Source organism: Bombus affinis, chromosome 11 (genome assembly GCF_024516045.1).
Source record: "Bombus affinis isolate iyBomAffi1 chromosome 11, iyBomAffi1.2, whole genome shotgun sequence".
Taxonomy (NCBI): Eukaryota; Metazoa; Arthropoda; class Insecta; order Hymenoptera; family Apidae; genus Bombus; species Bombus affinis.
Genome location: NC_066354.1, coordinates 11,956,155 through 11,976,240, shown reverse-complemented (window position 1 = coordinate 11,976,240; position 20,086 = coordinate 11,956,155). Strand labels below are relative to the sequence as shown.

At 27.5% G+C, this 20,086-nt stretch overlaps 4 protein-coding genes across 7 annotated transcripts; 2 read left to right on the top strand and 2 right to left on the bottom strand.

Moving 5' to 3' along the window:
* The first annotated feature begins 803 nt into the window (after positions 1 to 803).
* Positions 804 to 3,249, top strand: LOC126922190 (CCA tRNA nucleotidyltransferase 1, mitochondrial). 2 transcript variants are annotated; one of them, XM_050734538.1, is made up of 6 exons: positions 804 to 1,141; positions 1,289 to 1,598; positions 1,687 to 1,963; positions 2,163 to 2,357; positions 2,427 to 2,783; positions 3,031 to 3,249. In XM_050734538.1, the coding sequence occupies exons 1-6, from the start codon at positions 1,088 to 1,090 to the stop codon at positions 3,230 to 3,232; spliced, it is 1,395 nt and encodes a 464-aa protein (XP_050590495.1). In that variant the 5' UTR covers positions 804 to 1,087; the 3' UTR covers positions 3,233 to 3,249. The 2 variants fall into 2 exon arrangements, with proteins under 2 accessions (XP_050590495.1, XP_050590496.1); XM_050734539.1 differs by having other exon boundaries at positions 804 to 1,187.
* Positions 3,250 to 3,331: 82 nt separating this feature from the next.
* Positions 3,332 to 6,982, bottom strand: LOC126922191 (transcription initiation factor IIA subunit 1). Of its 2 annotated transcripts, none has more exons than XM_050734540.1 (8): positions 6,797 to 6,982; positions 5,753 to 5,963; positions 5,276 to 5,563; positions 4,996 to 5,183; positions 4,811 to 4,906; positions 4,364 to 4,507; positions 4,177 to 4,266; positions 3,332 to 4,049 (listed from the first exon to the last, which is right to left on the bottom strand). In XM_050734540.1, the coding sequence occupies exons 1-8, from the start codon at positions 6,818 to 6,820 to the stop codon at positions 3,942 to 3,944; spliced, it is 1,149 nt and encodes a 382-aa protein (XP_050590497.1). In that variant the 5' UTR covers positions 6,821 to 6,982; the 3' UTR covers positions 3,332 to 3,941. The 2 variants fall into 2 exon arrangements, with proteins under 2 accessions (XP_050590497.1, XP_050590498.1); XM_050734541.1 differs by having other exon boundaries at positions 5,276 to 5,527.
* A 1,177-nt stretch (positions 6,983 to 8,159) lies between these two features.
* On the bottom strand, positions 8,160 to 16,931 carry LOC126922189 (protein mahjong). Of its 2 annotated transcripts, none has more exons than XM_050734535.1 (19): positions 16,729 to 16,931; positions 15,667 to 15,943; positions 15,310 to 15,568; positions 15,048 to 15,226; positions 14,514 to 14,968; positions 13,970 to 14,441; positions 13,650 to 13,895; positions 12,985 to 13,362; positions 12,786 to 12,905; positions 12,327 to 12,626; positions 11,995 to 12,192; positions 11,630 to 11,883; positions 11,266 to 11,511; positions 10,959 to 11,145; positions 10,465 to 10,758; positions 10,170 to 10,371; positions 9,850 to 10,056; positions 9,486 to 9,725; positions 8,160 to 9,319 (listed from the first exon to the last, which is right to left on the bottom strand). In XM_050734535.1, exons 2-19 carry the CDS (start codon positions 15,925 to 15,927, stop codon positions 9,102 to 9,104), a joined length of 4,716 nt encoding a protein of 1,571 aa, XP_050590492.1. In that variant the 5' UTR covers positions 15,928 to 15,943; positions 16,729 to 16,931; the 3' UTR covers positions 8,160 to 9,101. The 2 variants fall into 2 exon arrangements, with proteins under 2 accessions (XP_050590492.1, XP_050590494.1); XM_050734537.1 differs by having other exon boundaries at positions 12,991 to 13,362; positions 16,729 to 16,930.
* A 548-nt stretch (positions 16,932 to 17,479) lies between these two features.
* Positions 17,480 to 19,607, top strand: LOC126922034 (V-type proton ATPase subunit E). Its single transcript, XM_050734200.1, has 5 exons — positions 17,480 to 17,662; positions 18,290 to 18,465; positions 18,592 to 18,760; positions 18,897 to 19,080; positions 19,219 to 19,607. Exons 1-5 carry the CDS (start codon positions 17,630 to 17,632, stop codon positions 19,335 to 19,337), a joined length of 681 nt encoding a protein of 226 aa, XP_050590157.1. The 5' UTR covers positions 17,480 to 17,629; the 3' UTR covers positions 19,338 to 19,607.
* Positions 19,608 to 20,086: the final 479 nt, after the last annotated feature.

Below are 20,086 nucleotides of genomic sequence, written 5' to 3'. Positions count from 1 at the left end.
GAAAAACTGTGGCCTACAAAGCACGGGAAAGCCACAGAATAGTAGACTAAAGGTATTGTTACCTCAAGTATCTCAGAAAGTCATATAATAATTACACGAAAGCTCCAGAAAATACTCACAGATAATAATGATAAGATCGTAAACTTGTTGCATTGTACATAATAATATTAAAATGCCAAAAACAAAAGAAATAAAGATTAGTGTTTTCAAAAATATATACTAGATGTTAAAGAATCGAACAAAGGATCCCTTAATCATTAAATTTTTATACTTTTTATCCTTTCAAGTCAAGAATTAGATACGATATGGAAAATTGAACTTGATTAATAATTGATGATATCCAAAACTTGAATGACTATGGATGCAAATTTGTGGCAGATGCAAACAGTAACGAGGATGTCTGCGTATGTGTGTGGAATCTTTTGTACTAAATAATGATGTATATACAATGAAGGGAGAAATAAAGAATTTAATATTATCAGAAAGAAAGTTGAACTTCTTAAATTAAACATTTCATAATTGATATTAAAATTTTAATTAAATTTAAATCTTATTAAGTATTATCAAAAATATTTATTTCTATTCTATATAATCTTTTAATTTCACCATATTATTTTTGATATGTTTCGTAATACAAATAAAAAATATAACCTGTACCTATAAGAACATTTCTAATTGTTGATATATCAATGCATATAAAAAGCCATTTCTTGTGCTTAAGTATTTTGAAATTTCTAAAAAATAATATGCATATATACATATAATACAGTAAAAAGAAGTAATGATAACGATAATAACAATACGTATTATGTAATTTACGTAAATATAACCTATAAAATTTAATAACATACGAATTTTTCACTCAAAATACAATTTACATTATAAAATTTAGATAAGGAAAGAAAAGATATTTTTCTGGCGAATAATTTTATTTTGAATAAAAGTATTTTCTTTGAAAATTGAAAATGTAAGCAGCACTGCTGGTATTTATGAATAACTATCAATGAAGCAAAGTGGTATTCAAAGTGGCTGTCAATCGAGAAAATTATTTTGTTAAATAATAAGGAAATATAAGAAATTCTAAGTGATGTTTACAATCCTTTCTGGCGTAAATTATACTTCTTCTTATCGCCTTTTAAGAGTAAATATGTAATATTTCAAATATACTCTTTTACTAAAATATTTAGGTTAAGTTCTTATAAAGATTGAAGCTTCATATGAATGATGTCATAAAAGATTTTATTTCATTAAAATTGTTTTAATAACTAACATTCAAAATTTTGAAAAGGTGTACAAAACTTGGCAAAAAGTTATCATGAAGGAGGGAATAATGCCACAAAGCAGATCTGATCCAGTAGTTAAAAAACTGGATAATCCATTGTTTCATTCTATATTTACACCAGAACTTAATACTTTAGCACAATTGTTTAAAAAGTATAATTATCAACTAAAACTTGCTGGTGGTGCTGTCAGAGATATTTTAATGAATATAAAACCTGTAGATTTAGATTTTGCAACAGATGCTACCCCAGAGGAAATGAAAAGTATGTTTGAAAAAGAAAATATCAGAATGATTAATAATAAAGGGGAAAAGCATGGTATGTTGAAATATATACCAGTATTTTTTGTTATTATTAAAATGATATATTGTAACAGAATTAAATTCTTTTATGGAAATTATTTCAGGTACAATTACTTCAAGAATAAATGATAAAGAAAATTTTGAAGTAACTACACTTAGAATCGACACACACACTGATGGTAGACATGCAAAAGTCCAATTTACAAAAGATTGGAAAGTAGATGCTCTTCGTAGAGATCTGACAATAAATTCCATGTTTCTGGATTTTGAAGGAAGAATATATGATTATTTCTTCGGTTATGATGATTTACAGAAACGAAGAGTTGTTTTTGTAGGAAATCCAACATGTAGGATTAAGGAAGATTATCTTCGCATTTTAAGGTATTTTTTCATTAGTTTTTCACATAATTAATTATATATATATATATATATATATATATATATATATATATATATATATATATATATATATATATACACATCTTTTCAAGTTAGATAAATTAATATTAAGTAAACTGAAATTAAGTTATTTTTATATAGAAATTCTTTTGTTTAATTGCATAAAATTTATATCATATAGGTATTTTCGATTTTATGGAAGAGTTGCACAACAACCAGATATTCATGATGAATCTACCATAATAGCAATAAAAGAAAATGTACATGGATTGGAAGGAGTATCTGGGGAAAGAATTTGGAATGAATGGTCAAAAATCCTCTCTGGAAATTATGTTAAAGAAATAACTTTGAAATTGCTAGAATGTGGCATCACAAGGTAATAGTAAATTAAACAGTAGAATGAAAATAAACTTAACGTGATGTATTTATTGATATTTAATTTCAGATATGTGGGACTTCCAGAAAATCCAAATATAAAAAACTTTGAGATCGTTCACGATACATCTAAAAAAAATAATATTTCTTTGCAACCAATTACTTATCTTGCTGTAATGCTAAAAGATGAAAATGAAGTATTGCAACTTCATAATAGATTAAAGTTATCTGCATATGAAAGAGATTTAGCATTATTTTTGGTTAGATACGGGGAAGACAAACCTTCAGTAAATCTAAAATTTTGCAAAGGAATTCTTATTCATTGGAAAGGAAATGTTGTTAATGCAAGAAGTTATATTTGTGAATTATTAAACTCTAAACAATATTTTAGTCTTGCTAAAGATGTAGAAAAATTAGTAATACCAAGGTAACAACCAATTTTAAAATTATAACAATCTGAAATATAATTATAATAGAAAATACGTTAAAATGTAAATATTTTTCATCTTTTCTACTAACTTTTCTACTAACATTATATTTATACTAATTTCTTAAAATGAAATATTCAATATTCATAAATGATAAAAGATTATTCTTTTATTAAAGATTTACTATTGCTGTTACTCTTAATATGTTTTATAATGAATTCTTATGTACTCTTTGATGTGTTTCAGATTTCCAGTTAGTGGAAACATGTTAAAACAATATGTTAAGAAGGGGAAAATGATGGGCATTGTTATTAAGGAATTAAAAGATATTTGGTTGGACAAAGATTTTGAAACAAATGCAGAAGAACTATTACAGGAGGTCCCACGAATTATTAGTGAATTAGAGGATAAAAAGTTAGAAAAAGATAACATGTTTTTAAGTAAATAAATTTTGATGAAACTATATATATTTTTGTTTTTGAATAATATAGAACTTTCATACTTATAATTTTAAAAGGAACAGGAAGAGGGAAAACAATTATACATATTATGTATTAAGGTTTTTAACAGTATAAGACACATTTATTGTTAAGAGCATCACATATTTATGGTGGATTGCAATCCTTTAGAATTTATTTACATAGTAAACTCACATGAAAAAACTTGGAGACTGTTCAAAATACAATACCAGACTTGCTTGATTATTGAGCTTTTTATACAGTGAAATCTTGATCATACGATATTTGCTTCAAATTAAATTTGAATTATGCGAATTTTGGAATGACTAATATTTTCTTATTTTAATTCAAAATCTTTATGCTCTCCTTTAATTAAAGGCATAAAAGAATTTATTATTAATATTCTTTCTTAAACTTAAGATCGATAAGTATAAAAATTTTTTATTCAATTGAATAACTGAGGTTTCAGTGCACTTTTCACATTAAAAAAAAAAAAGAAAAAAAAGAAAAAAAGAAAAAAAGAAAAAAAGTAGAAATTCCAATCGAGCCTAATCCTGCGTCATATAAATTTTAAAACAAGTATCGCATATCGTGATTAAAGAAATTAAAAAACTTTTAGAGCACAAATTTAAAGATAAATTTTGAACTAATTTCACGTGAACACATTACCAAATTGATTCCCATAGTTTTACATATTATTTACCATTCCGCATCACCATTCATTTTCTGAAAAACATAATCTTTGCCATTAAGGTTCATTATTCCGTCTTTGAGGTAGAATTTCCATTTATTTCTACTCCTTGTTATCTAAAAATTGATTTTTCATTTATTAAAAAAATATTATTAATAAATATATTTGGATTTTGATAAATAAATCTCTTTAAATCATTTTTTATTTATCAGAATAATATATTGCAGTAAAATTATTAAATACCTTGTCATACTGACAAACAACAACATTATCAGTATCAAAAAGATCTGCCGGGTCATCATCTGTTACATCATCTTCTGAATTTAACGGCTCCTACGAAATAGGAGTCATATTATTAAATAAATGATTTTTCTATTTCGTAGCACAGCACAAATAAAACGGAACTAAAATAACGAAATATTTTAAAGACCTCTTCTCTTGCCGCAGCCTCATCATTTTCGTCTTCTTCTTTATCATCAAGGTCTTCTTCTTCATCTTCATTATCCTCTTCTTCCTCTTCTTCATCATCATCTGACGAATCTCCAAGTGGACCATCTAATTGTGCTATATTATTCTATTTGTGAGAAAATGAAAGAAATAACTAATTCTTATTTGTTTATATTTTTCTCCTATACAAAAAATAATCATAATTTTAGAGAAATGAATTATATAAAAAATAAATTTTAGATATTAATTAAATTAAACTAGTCAAATGACTAATTGTTATATATTTTATTTATATTGTTCATTATAGAATTAAATGGTCAAATTAACATATTTTGTTTATAATATAGTAATCTTTTCATATATGAAATTAAAACATTCATATGAAATTATACCTTTTACTATTTAAATTTAATGTACTATGTCTCATTACCTGGTTTTGAACAGACCGCTGAGAGACATTGTTTGCATTTTGCGTAACAACTTGAAGAGGTTGACTAACTGGGAGTGGTGTCAATGTTGCTTGCTCCTAAGAAATGTAAGATTAATATATATTGTTAAAACAACATGAATGTATAAAATAACAATAATATACTATTATATATTTCTATTAATTACTTGAATTTGGACAGGTCGCTGAGAAACATTGTTTGCACTTTGTGTAACAAGTTGAAGTGGAGTCAGCGTTGCTTGACCCTGAAGTGTGGAATTAACATGTTGCTGGAGTAATGTGGAAGCTAGATTTGCTGGCAGCCCCATTGCAGCTGTAATAACTGGTCCTGTTAAAATTGTGTGCAACTGATTACCTAAAAGTAAATTAATTAGTTGTAAATACATCATTTTTATTTCCTTAATATCAATATATGTTAATTATTATGTGAATGTTATTTCACTGTACCTTGAATTGCAGACGCAGGAACCTGAATAGTTAAAACTCTTAACGGAGCATCAGGAACGCCCGTTTGTGGTGGCAATGTTATTTGAATAGGTACTTGTCTGTCCATTACTGCTGGCGTTGATGTTACCAATTGCTGTACTGGTGTACCAGTGTGTTGTATACCAGTTGTTGTTGAATGGCATTGTGTCTGAGTTTGTGATTGCTGAGGTGATTGTTGTTGTTGCGATGCTTGTTGAGGAGCAGAATTTCCTCCTGTTTGTTGTACAAAATGATTTCCTATAGTTACTCCTAAAAGTGTAAACTGCATTAAATTTGTTGAGAAAGTATATTTTTAATTTTTAATAGCAATCCTATGATGAGAGCAATTTGTTATAATTATAATTTTATTTGATAGTCTCTTCTATTCTTCTAAAATTTTCTTAATTTCAATTATTTTCATTAAAAATATTGTTTTATAAGAGAAAACATAAATCTTACCTTTGTTAACAGGCACAGCTTTGTGCGTATTTATTTGGGGAACCTGAGGCTCTGGAGGATCTGGATTAAGTTCAACGGCTTTACTAGACATTAATTTGGTTTCCCATATTTGTTTGAGCTCTTGTAATACTTGTTCATCTACACCTTCGTCTATAAATGATTCTCTTACACCTGATATAACATCCTCTATCACAGTATTGTATAGTTTTAACTGTAATTAACATGAATTTCATTATCAATTAACATTTTTTAAATTTATATTACTTTATCTGTTCAATAATACTTTTCCTTTTACTTTACTCTATTTTATATCTTAATGTTATGTTAAAGTTTTGGAGCATTCTCATGAATTAGTTTTCATGAAAATTACTTTTGATAAAGTACATCAATCTAAAATGTATCAGACTAATCTTTTTATATGTATAATTAAAGATTAACAATGACTATAAAATACAATATTTTAAAACAATATCATTCATAGAATTCTACAGCTTTATTCTTTAATAAATTACTTATATTCTACTATTATCTAGAAATCTATTTTTTTTTTTTTTTTTTAAGAAATTCCAATGTTTATTTAGAAAATATAGGATAATTTTAGTATGCTTTAATTACACAAAAAAGAACATATAGAGAAATCAAGGGACATTGAAACCATTTGAAAATATTGCCATCAATTCTAACCTACAACACTTTGAAAAAATGTTATGGAGAAATTTATCTGAAAAGGAAAATATAAATGAAGTCGCAATGAATTTGATTAAAAATTTTCACTGATAACGCTTTAGAATTTTAGCATTATACAACCTAGAAATTCATAATTTGTAATTATTAAGATTGCAAAATATGATTTGATTTAAAAAGAGAATAAATGTCGAAAGAAAATAATCTTTGGTTGGAACAAAAGGGATCAAAGATGAGGATAACAATGATAATGGTATTAACATAAATCGAGCGATAAAAATCGTCATTGTCGTCATTGTGATGATTACAATTAATTGTTTTTTTAATCAGTTGTTGCTTTTGTTCATGTTTATTACTCACCACAGTTGTCTGACTGAGGGCCATTGCGAGGATAATTCGTATTGTCTAATAAGAAAAACAATAGGAATAATCCAACGAATAAATCAGCCCCAGTTCAGAAGCCGATCCGCGGTAGCATCGCTCTTTTATATACTGTGGACACGTCTCCCATTCCACCTGACTCTAACATGAACTGAGAAGAATTATCCCAAGAGAAACCAATGCATCCAATATCGTAAAGTGAAATACTTATAAATTAAAGAGAATGTCACTATTGTTGTGAACTGGTCTACGCCCGTGGGTCCCTCTAGTATGAAAATCTTGTATGATAATAGGGTAAATTCTAGCGTCGCAAATTTAACTGTACAGCAGCGTAATTAAGACAACGAACAAATATTATTTAATAAATTTATTAATTAAATGTCAGAATTATTTATCAGTAACAACTGTGATCTTTCTCAAATTTCGTATTTACTTTCATTATCTTGGGAAAGAACATTGCCGGTGCATAAATCGCTCGCTTTCCAATATTGTAAACTCCAATCAAAATAATGTTTATTGCCATTAGTTAGTAAGAATTTGTCTTATTGGATAACAAATTAATCATAAATTGATCATATAAATCCGAACAGATAAATGAGTCACTCTGCGACTCAAAAGTAGAGAATCGTCAGAATCGTTATGCTGAGCTCAGTGTCTAAATAAATTTCATTAAAGCGCAAAGTAGATCTATATAATCAATCTATTATAAATATTCGGTTTTAAATACAATTAGTTTTAAATAGAAATTATTGTTCAAGTTAATCTTTATTATTATGTATTTTTTCATTTAAATTAGTTGCCAGTTGGTCGAATTAGTTTTGGAATTGTTTGAAATCGTAACGCAAGTAGAGTGCTTCAACACTCCACGCGCTGCAACCGCGCTAAATTCTCTAAGTATTGGAAATACTACGCAATAATGATATTGAAAGTTCAATCGCTGAAAATTTTTCTTAATTTCTCTTGATTTTGTACATTTTTTTTAATAAAAAGTCATTCTTTATTATAGTTTATAACTCATATTATATCAAAATTTGTTTTAAATGCCAGCCATGGTAAACAACGTAGTAACACCGTTTTTACAAGCTAGCAGTACCTCTGCAACTCGATTTATTTCATAGCTGTTGTTGTGCTTATTTCACCACGGTTTTAGTGATTCGAAACCTATCTAAAACAATAGGACCGCCAAAGATAGGAAAACTAAAAAGGACGAGATGTCGGACTTTATTTAAGATTCCATGCATGGTGAATGAGAAGCAGAAAAATAGCTTCCAAGACTTTCTCTTCAAATAAAGGAGAACCCAATACAGTACAAATCCAAAAATATTGATAGATTTGCTAAAAATTACATCATAAAGCATGGTTCTATTTATTAGAGCTGGCCTATACAAATTCACGATTCTTTATTGACAATAACAAATGACAGGACTAAATCAACTTTTTACAATCTCTCATTTATTCTTTCATACATTCTTTCTCTCTCTCATATTCTTTTTTCATATACATAGGTGTACTATTAAAGAATTCTGAAAACTTACTGTTTCAAAAAATCAAAATCCTAAAATAGTTAAAAATTTCTAGTGATCTTAAATGTGGTCTACTAATCAATAAAAATTTTTGCAATTATTTTGAATAATGAGCGGATTTCTTATGAATAATTCAGTGTTTGGAGAATATGTAATACAAGTTCATTGAATAACAAATATCTTAAATAATAATATATACATTTAAATCTATAGATAAGAATTTCGATAGAAATTCAAAATTACATTAGCAATTAATTTTTTGTATCATTTAGCTCTTTGATGATTGTTGAGTAAATTGACTCAGAATTATTTCATTGGCCAATCTTTAATCATAATATATAGTTTCATTTTAATATTGGCGAAAGGAATATATCTTAATATTTTTCAATATAAATTTTATGAAAGATATTCGACACCTTTTTAACTTTGAATTGAAATTGAATGCACAAGAAATATTTGAGTTGTTTGTTATTTAATTAGTTGTAGTTTATCTAATAGCTCTGAATTGTACTCCTGCATATATAGAAATTGTATATATGCATGAAAATTGTACTGCTCCATATATAAAAAGTACATGGAATAAATAAGTAAAATTGCTTAGTACAAAGTTTTTACTTAAATGCATATTTCCATTTCGCCAATAATAATAAACATTATTAAAAATATTATGTTATAATGAAACATCTTTCAGTCCCCACTGATTGGCCAAAAATGAAATAAATTTCTATATATAATGCACTGGAACTGTTGAAAATAAAATTTCATGATGATGAGGAAAGACTTTCGAGATCAATATCAGAAAGAAAAATATCAGAGGAATCGGGAGATCTGCTGTAGTGTGTCATATTGTCTCCAGAATCATCTCCATCAGCTGAATCATCTTCATCATCGTCGTCGTCATCATCGTCGTTGTTCTCACGATTACTCCGTTCATTTTCATCCCCATTCCCTTCTGTTGCTGCGTCCGGATTGTCCGCATCTATTTAAACATGAACATTATTATTCTTTTAAAGTAAATTGGTAAATAATTTCCAACAGAAGCAAAACAAATAAAAATGATTAATCCTCATGTAATCGTCAGAACTTCCCAAAATACTGAAAAATTAAGTTGAAGCAGTATAAAGTTATATAAAAGTATGACAAACCATCAGCATTATTATCATCAGAGCTAGAATTCGAACCATCATCATCGCTTGCATCAAGATCTTCTTCATCATCATCCTCATCTGTTTCATCTTTATCGCCTTTTCTTCTGCCGACATCATACAGCCTTACACTGGACTCATGATTCTCATCGAATTCATTAACTATTTCAACTACTGCTATTTGTGTGTCAAATTTATTACAAGCCAATCCGTAAACTCCTCTTCTAACATCATAAGTTGCTGTAATTATTTAATTATGATGATTATTTTTTATTTTAGATTGAATTAATTCAAAATGTTCAATAGAATAAAAATTACCTAATAAATTCTTACAACAATTACTTAAATAATCACCATAGCTTACCAATATTACTGTAGTCCAAAGCATCTAATGTTTTAAATGAAGTAATATAATTAGTTTCATCTATATTTTCTTTCTCCAGTGATACAGCATATATAATATTATTAACAGGAGAAAAGATTACTTCCATTTGATCAAGTGTTGGCACTGTTTTCAGCAAATGGAAAGTTCTTAAATCCCAAACCTCTGTATTCGATACTACTTCTATACCTATCAACAAATTATTTAATATTAAATATATTATTCTGTATTAGTAAATTTCATTGTGTTTTACACTTTAGTACAAATCTATTGTTAAATTATATGCGATTAAATATCAGTACCATTAGGGTGAAAAACTCCATTAAGCGTTTGATTTAGTTTATCAAATTTGTGAATTTGTTTCCCTGAATTTGCATCCCACAATATTCCATCATGTAAAACCAATTCATCATTCATACTAAAAGTAGCACGATTCATAGTGTATCGATTAGAAATTGAAGGAGCGAAGCTGGTTATTAATTGTCCAGTAGCTATATCATAAATCTGAAAAAAATTATAGAAATAACTACATATAGGTAGTTGTGGAAATTATCAAAACGTTTTCATGCTAATAATTATACAAAAAAAGAAACATACTGTTGCAATGCCACTGTCAGTTCCAATAATTCTATCTTGAAGTTTTCCAAATTCAACATATTCTATGTTTTCTAAAGATAATTTTAAATCAAAGAATGTTCCTATACTCCAAAGTACAGACATAGGACTTCTCCATGGAGTAGAAGTTAATAACAAATTTCCACGTTGGTTGCATTCCATGTGATAAATATAAGATTCATGGCATGAATATGTTGCTTCCTCTAATCCTGTATGTATATTGTACATTTTTACATCTCCCGCATAAGTACCTAACATTAAATATTGTTGACAAGGCTGCAAAAATAATAAAATACATTAAATTAGAAAATATTTTTTATACATATATATATATATTATTTATATATATTACAAATATATTATCACGAATTCATTGTAACTATTTATTAAATATTTATATCAGCAAAACTAATGATAATATATAAAATATGAATATCTATGTATTTTTAATATTGATAAAATAGAGATAACGTTACTGAAAAGATACAGTAGGTGAAGGTTGCAACATCCGTAGGCCGGAAAGTTTTTACAGGACAAAATCGGCTATAAATAAGTCTCCTATCCAATCTTCTGCCATCCATGCCTAATGCTCTTTTGGCCAGTCTTACTGTTACATTTGTTGGTATTGAATTTTTTGTACAGGGATCTGGACATTTATGTGGTCTGAAATTAAATATCATTTTATTATAATATTATAAGAATCAAATAGTAAATAATATTAAAAGTCTTTTAAACAAAATTCCGCTTATAACACTTAAATAAATTAATTTAAAAAATACATACTCAAATAGATTAAATTGTGGGCAAGTAACCATAGGATTTTTACATAATGCGTGTTGATTAGTTAAATATTCCGTTATAATAGAATCCAGTGTTATAGTAGATGGATTTGATGTAGCTACTCCAGGTCCTCCACCACCTGCAGGGTCTCTCGAAATTTGTTTCTGTAGTGATCGACATACTGTTGGCTGATTAATTGAATGACAATTTATTTGATTGACTAGAGGCTGCTTATCGGATTGATTTTTTCTGAAATTATTTAAGTACTTAATTTATCTTATATTATTTATAACTCTCAAATAAAATCCTATATGGACTCAATTAATAATTGGCAGAAAAAATTATTATATCTATAATATAAACTTACTTTTGATTAATTTGTAATTTAATTAGTTGATTTGTGCTATTTGGAATAACATTTTGATTGAGGCAGTCAGAATGCTTCATGCGTATATTATTTCCGGAAGATAATGACGATGAACCCGAACCGGTATTCGAATGAGATATGTACCTAAATGATGAAGTAGGTGTGGTATTGTTTCGCGAAGTGACTTCTCTTTGATTGCATCTGTTCGTATTGTACAAATTTACCGTTGCGCTGGGAGAAAATCCATTTCTTGTCTGAACAAAAAATATATATATTCAAATTTCACGTATATACCCACTTGTCGATTATATCTATTCAACAAATTTACAAACAAAATTTGTTTAATTCTTATGGATATAACTTACTCCAGTAGTTGCAGGACTGCGGTAAGTAAATGGTTGATATGTACATACTGGTTTCATAATTGCAGAAGAATCTAAATTTGCTTCCCTGTGGAGTGTCGATGCAGTTTCTGTTAAGCCTTTTGACATTAAATGCTGATATATTAATTGATTTAACTGTTGTTCGTTATATTGTATTCTTGTTTGTGCCACTACATTTGCCTGTAAAGTTAAAATTTAGCGTTATTAAGAGAATAATAAAATGAAATCAAATATAAAAAATATATTGAAACAATAATTGAATCAAATTATTATGCGATAAAAATTGAATTAAATAAGTTTAAAATAAAGCTTACTCTATGTAAACTGGCTAAAGAAATTTCATATTCTGCTCCGGTAGGTTTTGCTTCTCCAGAAACTCTTCCCATTAGCTCTAAAGCATACTTTTGAAACATAACATGTTCCTGCCTCTTTTCTTGAAGTATTGGATCTTTCATAAGTGCTTGAATTTGTCCATCAGTAAACATGGGGAGCTTACTAATTATTTGTCTGACTTTTTCACTTCGTGCCAAACCTGCCAAAGCTCGACAAGCCAATGCTCTTATACTATCTGCATCTGTGATCGGAGTTTTAACCATCATCAATTGTAACAAAACCTATAAAATAAAGGAACAAAATTAAGTTAAATTAAGAAAAAAGTAATAGTGTTTAATACAAAAACTAAGTATTGCAAAAGAAGTATTAAAATTGATCAAAACTGTTAATAATTAATATTTACTTAGATAAAATATGTATACATATTTATCAATATATACCATTATTCCATTATTAGACCTGACACTTCCCCAAATTTTTTGTATTAACTCTTCACTATTATTGTTTGCCTTTTTCTTAGCAGAACCTGTTACTGAGAATCTTGCTACATTACCACCAATCTGTAATGTAAAATAAACAGATAACTGTGACTTATTATTTTAAACCTGTTCAATTATTTAATATTTATTTAATATATACCATTACCCTATTTATAGGAGCACAGACACAATTAATTACAGCTCTCAGTGCAGCCCTTTGTACATCAGGATCTGCAATAATTTCGCATTCTGCTGCAGCTAAGAGTAAGTTAATTGCCATTGTCATTGACATATCAGGCATGTCTACTCTTTCACAAAGTAATAACATCACTTTTGGCACTACAGAACAAATAGCTACTACATCTAAGCAAGAGCGAACCGTTTCTGCGCTGGAAGATGTATGAACCCTGCCACTATAATTCCATTCTCTAGCAAAGGCAATAATTTGAAGAAGAAGCGTTATGCCTCCAAGACGATATAACTCTTCTACTGGCGGCCATACTGCTCTTACAGACATTAATTCTTGAAGTATTTCCACCTTTAATAAACATGAATTTAATAAATATTTATATTTCCCTATTATGAAACATTATATTATATTGCTATATGTTATATATACATGTTTTACGCTATATATATGTTTTAATATTATGTCAAAAATAATAGTTTTGAAAATAATGAAAAATAATTAACTACAATTGACAATTACCTTGTATACAATATTTTTAAATTTGTGTTTTGAATTGAATCTAATACATAATATAAATTAGTACTTAATTATTAATACCATGAATACTATTAATACTTGAATTTGAATATTTTTACCTTTGCCTGAACTTCTTCACTGCTTAGCTTCACAGCCTTATAAGGTGGTAACGATGGTTGCCAGGTGTCACGCTCTGCTCTAGCATTTTCTGCTCTTTGTAATTGTTCTGTTTTAAGATGTAAATGGGCTTCCATATATCGTTTTAAAGCTACTGCAACATGCCTAACTATTTGCCTAGAAGCACATTCTTCATCATCGTTTAATGCTGGTTCTTCCTCTATGTTTAAAATTGGTAATGTGGATATCTTAAAAAATGTATATATTAAATACTAAAAAATTGATGCTAAAATTGATGAAAGTGATTTAAAACAATTCTTACCACATTGAAAAGTTTTCGAAGCCCATCCTGTGCATCAAATCCTTCAAGTATCACTTTAAATGGAAAAGAAAATCCAAAAAACATTGTTGCATGACACCTTCCAGAATCATGACTTCGTTCTAGGAGCCATAATGCATAGGTAACAAGATCTGAAATAACATGCTTTGGCAATAGACATACTCTTTCCATTGCATCTTCACAATATGCTAAGTAGTATAAACAGATAGAGACACCAGTAGCTGCAACGCTGGGTCTTGGAACATCTAATAGCTTTTGAAGACCTCCAACATTAAGGAATTCAATAGAAAATTTTTTATGACACAGAAGGGAAGCTAAGTATTTCAGAGCTTCAAATGCTAAGCGACTGTCCTTCGTTTCTCTAACATTGATATACTTCAGAATCAGTTCTAAAGCATTTTGTTCAAATACATGACCTAAGAATTCTTGATATTCACCCATTGGAGTAAGATACCTGTTATAAAATACAAATATACGTTTAATAAATATTTTGAAGTAATGTGAAATATGAAATTAATATCTTTACCTTAGTATTAACATTTGTCTTGTACCTAATGTTGGAGGATGCATCTGTATATTTCCAATGACATATGATTCCATCTCTGCCCATGAAGAATTAGAATTCCCTTCTAATAATGATGTTGATAATGTAGTGGAACTTTGATTTAAAGACGAATTTTTTTGCAAATTACACCGCACAGAAGAGGCATTCAATGATCTATTATGTGTACTTTGCGCCTTGGATGGTGTAACTTGATTATTTAAATTAGAATTTTTTGGCACAGACAAAGGTGGAGACATTATCTCTGGATACACAGTATTATTTTTTACAGGAGTTTCACATTCTGTATCGCTTTTTTTTTTCTTAGGTAAGGGAGCAGAATCTTCAGAGGACTGAGCACAGTCTTCTTCTTCTTCAGAAAAATAATTACTATGATTGGAACTTTTGAGAATTTCATTCTCTTTTCGTTTTTCTCTCACCTTCGAATACAATTTTTAATATTTAGTATTTACAAAATGATATTCCTAAATATTATCCTATACATTGAATTATTCTTACTTTTCTTTTCCCAGGCACACCTTTATTTTCTCCATCCCCTCCACTATTTCTGTCTTGGCCAAAATGTGCAAATGGTCTACTATTAGCTGCAAGTTGTCTTTCTTCCTGAGCTTCCTCTTGTAATTTATGAAGCCTTTGTAGCATCAGTGGTACCATTTTTGCATTTTGCTCCCTAAATCCTTTAATAAAAATAACAAATAATTATTTCTTGAATTCTATATTTTAAATATTAATGCCAATATCAAGCTTTATTTAAAATTACCTGTAGCAATTTCTTGAACTTCCATTGCAGCAGCTACAAGCCCAGTTGCATAACTTTGCAAAGGTTCTACGCTTTTTTCTGCCCAAGAAAACAGACGATGAATGAGTCCTTCCATATCTGGCTGAAAAACTGCAGAAGTTTCTAAACCAGGAAGTATATCAAGCATAAGACGACAGGCTGCAATATTGAGCTTTCTAACATCACGACCCGTAATACCCGCACGTGACCAATAAGTGTCCCTTAAGTAATCATTTATAAGCTGTTAACATAATAATAAATTATGTAATAATCTTTCAAGTTATATATATAATAATTAATAATTATATTATTTCCTTTCCAATTCAATACTAGACCTACCTTAGTCATAAAATTATCTTTCCTAAATAATACTTTCAATATATGTCCAAAATTGCACTCTGGATCTGTGCGTGATGGATGTCTTTCATCAAATGGGTCAGGATCCATCTTTAAATAATTTTCTGTTTCTAGCTCTATAATTTCTGCCAGTCTTCGTAATGTTGGAACTGGATCATATGTAGGTGATGAATGTTCCTCTTCCCATTGTCTGAGAATTTGAACTACATCTGTTACTTCGGCCAATGATTCTGCGCTTGACATCTTTGTCCTTATTGTCCTATAAACGAACATTGTGAAACTTATAGTTGTGAGACTCTCAAGGAATCCTCCTAATATTTTTAGATTGTTTTTTATATTTTTTGGTTTTTTAATTTCATAATTATATTAATAGGATTTTATTATTCTTATATCACACATATTTTTACTTTTATATTTAATAATACATTAATTCTATAAGATTTCAATTAGATATCCAACACATTCGTAATAAAATAACCAAATAACACTGAAACTCAAATAATCCAAAGCAAGAAATATCTTTTCATCTGTTAATTTCAATTACCAATTATTTTACTATGCATATTTAACAATTATTCCTTTCATAAATTAAGATTAAAACAAGTTAAGATTAATAGAAGTAAAATATCAATTTAAATAAAAATAAAATAATATGTTTAAACAATTGTATATTACACAACAAAATGTAATTAACCAATTTCTATATACTTTGACAATTTAAAAAAAAAGCATAATTTTTAGAAGTTTTTAATAAGTAATTTGAACTAATTTGACTTTAATGTTTATTTAACATCTCAATGTTTTTAAATAATTGTTCATTAAATTTAAAAACTAATAACTTAACCTTAAAGTCGAATATACAATAAACAAAGATCAAGGTTTAGGAAAGAAACGCGAAAAACATTAATAGCACATTAATTATTGAACATAATTGTAAATACAAAAAACTGAAATATCGATAAAAACAATTTGTTAATGTTTTTCGAAAATCAGATAACGAAAAGCAGCATGTATATTATTAGGTTAGAGTCAATGAAACATTACCTTCTTGAAATTTATTTGACAGTTTACTCGTTTGACAATTATTACGGCGTATGTCACCTTTTACAGTGAATTATACTGTTAGATTGTAAGAGTATGTAAAATTTCAATTAAGAATGATGTTTTCTTATAAAAGTACGAAACGTAGCCACCGACATGCACGCTGAAGACGGGCTAGTTAATTCAACTTTTCAAATATACTGAAATGTCACAATATAAAGTAGAATTTTTTTAAATATACATATTGGTTTTAGAAACTAGTATTTTCTAAGAAATTTTGTATATTACGTTATAACAGAAATATTAAAAATTAGTAGTATACAATTTTTTTATTAAATATGCCGTTTCTGATACCGCTTAACCAAAAATTATTGAAACTACACAATGCAACATTTTTCAATAATTAATAATTCATCAATAACTTTTCATTAATTAAGATATAATAGTAGTAATTTTCATTAATTAAATATAGTCACAAAAAACAAAATTAATTTTTTACTAGATTTACATGTTTATTTGATAAAAAAAATATTATTCTAAAATATTTATACACAATATTTATATCCATATAATTTATGTATGTATTTTTATATTACATTAAAAGCAATAACTTTATAAAGACAATTATTTCATACATACATTCTTTTAAATTAAAATTTGCAAACAAAGTATAGAAAATCTTGACTAGTTTTGAGAACACATACCGTGATATATATTTCGGCTAAATAAGTTAGTTTTATGAACACACTACCTGTGTCATATGATCGTCATTAACTGAAGATACTTTCATCAGTAGGCGTTGACTTCTCGAAAACTTCGACTTCGAATTTGTTCATCAAAAAAGTAAAGTAGTAATTAAGAAACTCGTTACTATTGTAAAATTGACGGATCCTTAAACTTCAAAATGGCATTAAGCGATGGAGATGTACAGAAGCAGGTAAAAAGTATTTCAATTAAAGTATTTACAATTTTCCTTGGAGCATCGATTTTAAGCTATTTTTGCATTTTATTCTATATTGTTGCTTGGATGAAATATTTGTTCCTGGCACTTTTTCTTGACAAAATTTTGTTCTTATTGTTCTTCTTTTCAATAACGTTTTAAACGTCTACAATTCAGTGTAAATAATAAATTTGATTGAATTAAATATTCTCCTTAAGTATTAAGTAACTTCAATTATGTTTATATAAATAATAATAACTTGAGTAGTAATTTTGCTTAAATCAAAGTTTTAACAATGTCACTAATTTACTTTTTAGAAACAAAAAATTAAAAAATATAATACAACCATTGATTATTTAATTAGATTCTATCAAAGTTAAAAAAAAATATATATATATATACACATACACAATATATATATAATATATATATATATATGCGTGCGTGCGTGTGCGTGTGTGTGTGTGTGTGTGTGTGTATATATATATATATACATACATACTTATAAATTTATATTTTTGTAAAAAGTAAAAGGAAATGTATAGAAAAATTGAATGAATTTAATTCTATACTTCTTTAATTAAAAATAAAATATGTATATTGTCATAATTATTATTATTTTAGATTAATCATATGATGGCCTTCATTGAACAAGAGGCCAATGAGAAAGCAGAAGAAATTGATGCTAAAGCAGAAGAAGAATTTAATATTGAAAAGGGACGCTTAGTTCAACAACAAAGGCTTAAAATTATGGAATATTATGAAAAGAAAGAAAAACAAGTGGAACTTCAAAAAAAGATGTACGTTTGATATTATAAAAATAATTTTAAATATTATATACAAATGCTTCTATAATATACTATTAAGAGAAATTTTTTCTAGTAAATAGGTTTTATTTAAATAATTCAATTTCTGTTATTTTATAGTCAATCATCCAACATGTTGAATCAAGCCCGTCTAAAAGTCCTCAAAATTAGAGAAGATCATGTTCGTGATGTACTTGATGAAGCTAGAAAGAGATTAGGAGAAGTGATGCAGGATATTTCACAATATAGGGAACTTCTGAAATTATTGATTGTACAAGGATTATGCCGGGTACAAGACTTTACAGATGTTTAAATTTTCTCTTCATAACATTTGTTATTATTTTTACTTTTAGTCATTGTTTTTCTTTAGAGAAAAAGGGTATAGACGTTTGCATAATTTATCTTTATGTATCTGTAATTTTTAGTTAACAGAAAGCCATGTTGTTGTTCGAGTACGTCAAGTAGATGTTCCTTTAGTAGAATCACTTTTTGATTCTGTTCAAGATGCTTATAAACAAATAACAAAGAAAGATGTCACAGTTAAAATTGATCAGGATAACTTCCTTCCTTCTGATAGTTGTGGTGGAGTTGATTTACTTGCAGCAAGAGGTTAGTAGATAATGCATACTTTTTAATAAATTATTGCACTATATTCTTATATATTTAATAAAAACAAGATTTATCATTTATTTCAATCTTCTATGTCTTTTTAACTATATTAAATGATTCATATCACTCTGTTTTTAGGGCGTATAAAAGTCAGCAACACTTTGGAAACAAGATTAGAATTAATAGCACAACAATTAGTACCAGATATACGTTCTGCCCTATTTGGATCCAATCCTAATCGCAAGTTCGACGATTAAAAAATTCCTCTCACATTTTCTTTTTCTCTTCTTTTCATACTATTTTCCTTTCTAACAAAACATTCCCTTCTTTAGAATGCTAAAACAACTAAGAATCTGTTGTGTAGATCGTAGAATCTGTTGTTAATATTGTTGAAAAGAGAGAGAAAGTGAAATTGTAAATTATATAAATATACATATATACACATATATATATATATGTGTGTGTCCAAACTATTATTGCACACATATTCAATATACATATATATCTATAAAGTATTTTATGTGAAAGCGATTGTAAATTCCTTAAAAGTGATCCTTAAAAATCAATTTCCTTTCTTTTACTTTAATGAAGTTACTTTTAATTGTATTTTCGTAATTTTTATCTGCCATGGTAAGTACAATTATTATTTAAAACAGGAAAATCCTTTAAAACGACATATTACAAGTATTTATTTTTTCTTAGAAGTTTCTTATACAACGAAAGAGATTTTTTGCAGATTAAGATTTTCTATATAGCCTTATATACATATTGTAAGAATAAACAACTGTATTGTTTCATAATATTTAATTTTTTAAACGCAACAAATAGAAAAATATTTGTTTAAGTGTCCAATTTACTTCATAAACAAAAATTAAAATGAATTTTATATGAATTTACTGATAGAACAGATTGATTATCAAAACTTTCATTATTATAAATTGCAGTATAAATACAAATACTATATAGACTTATACATCATATGCTAGTAATTCCACTTACTACACCC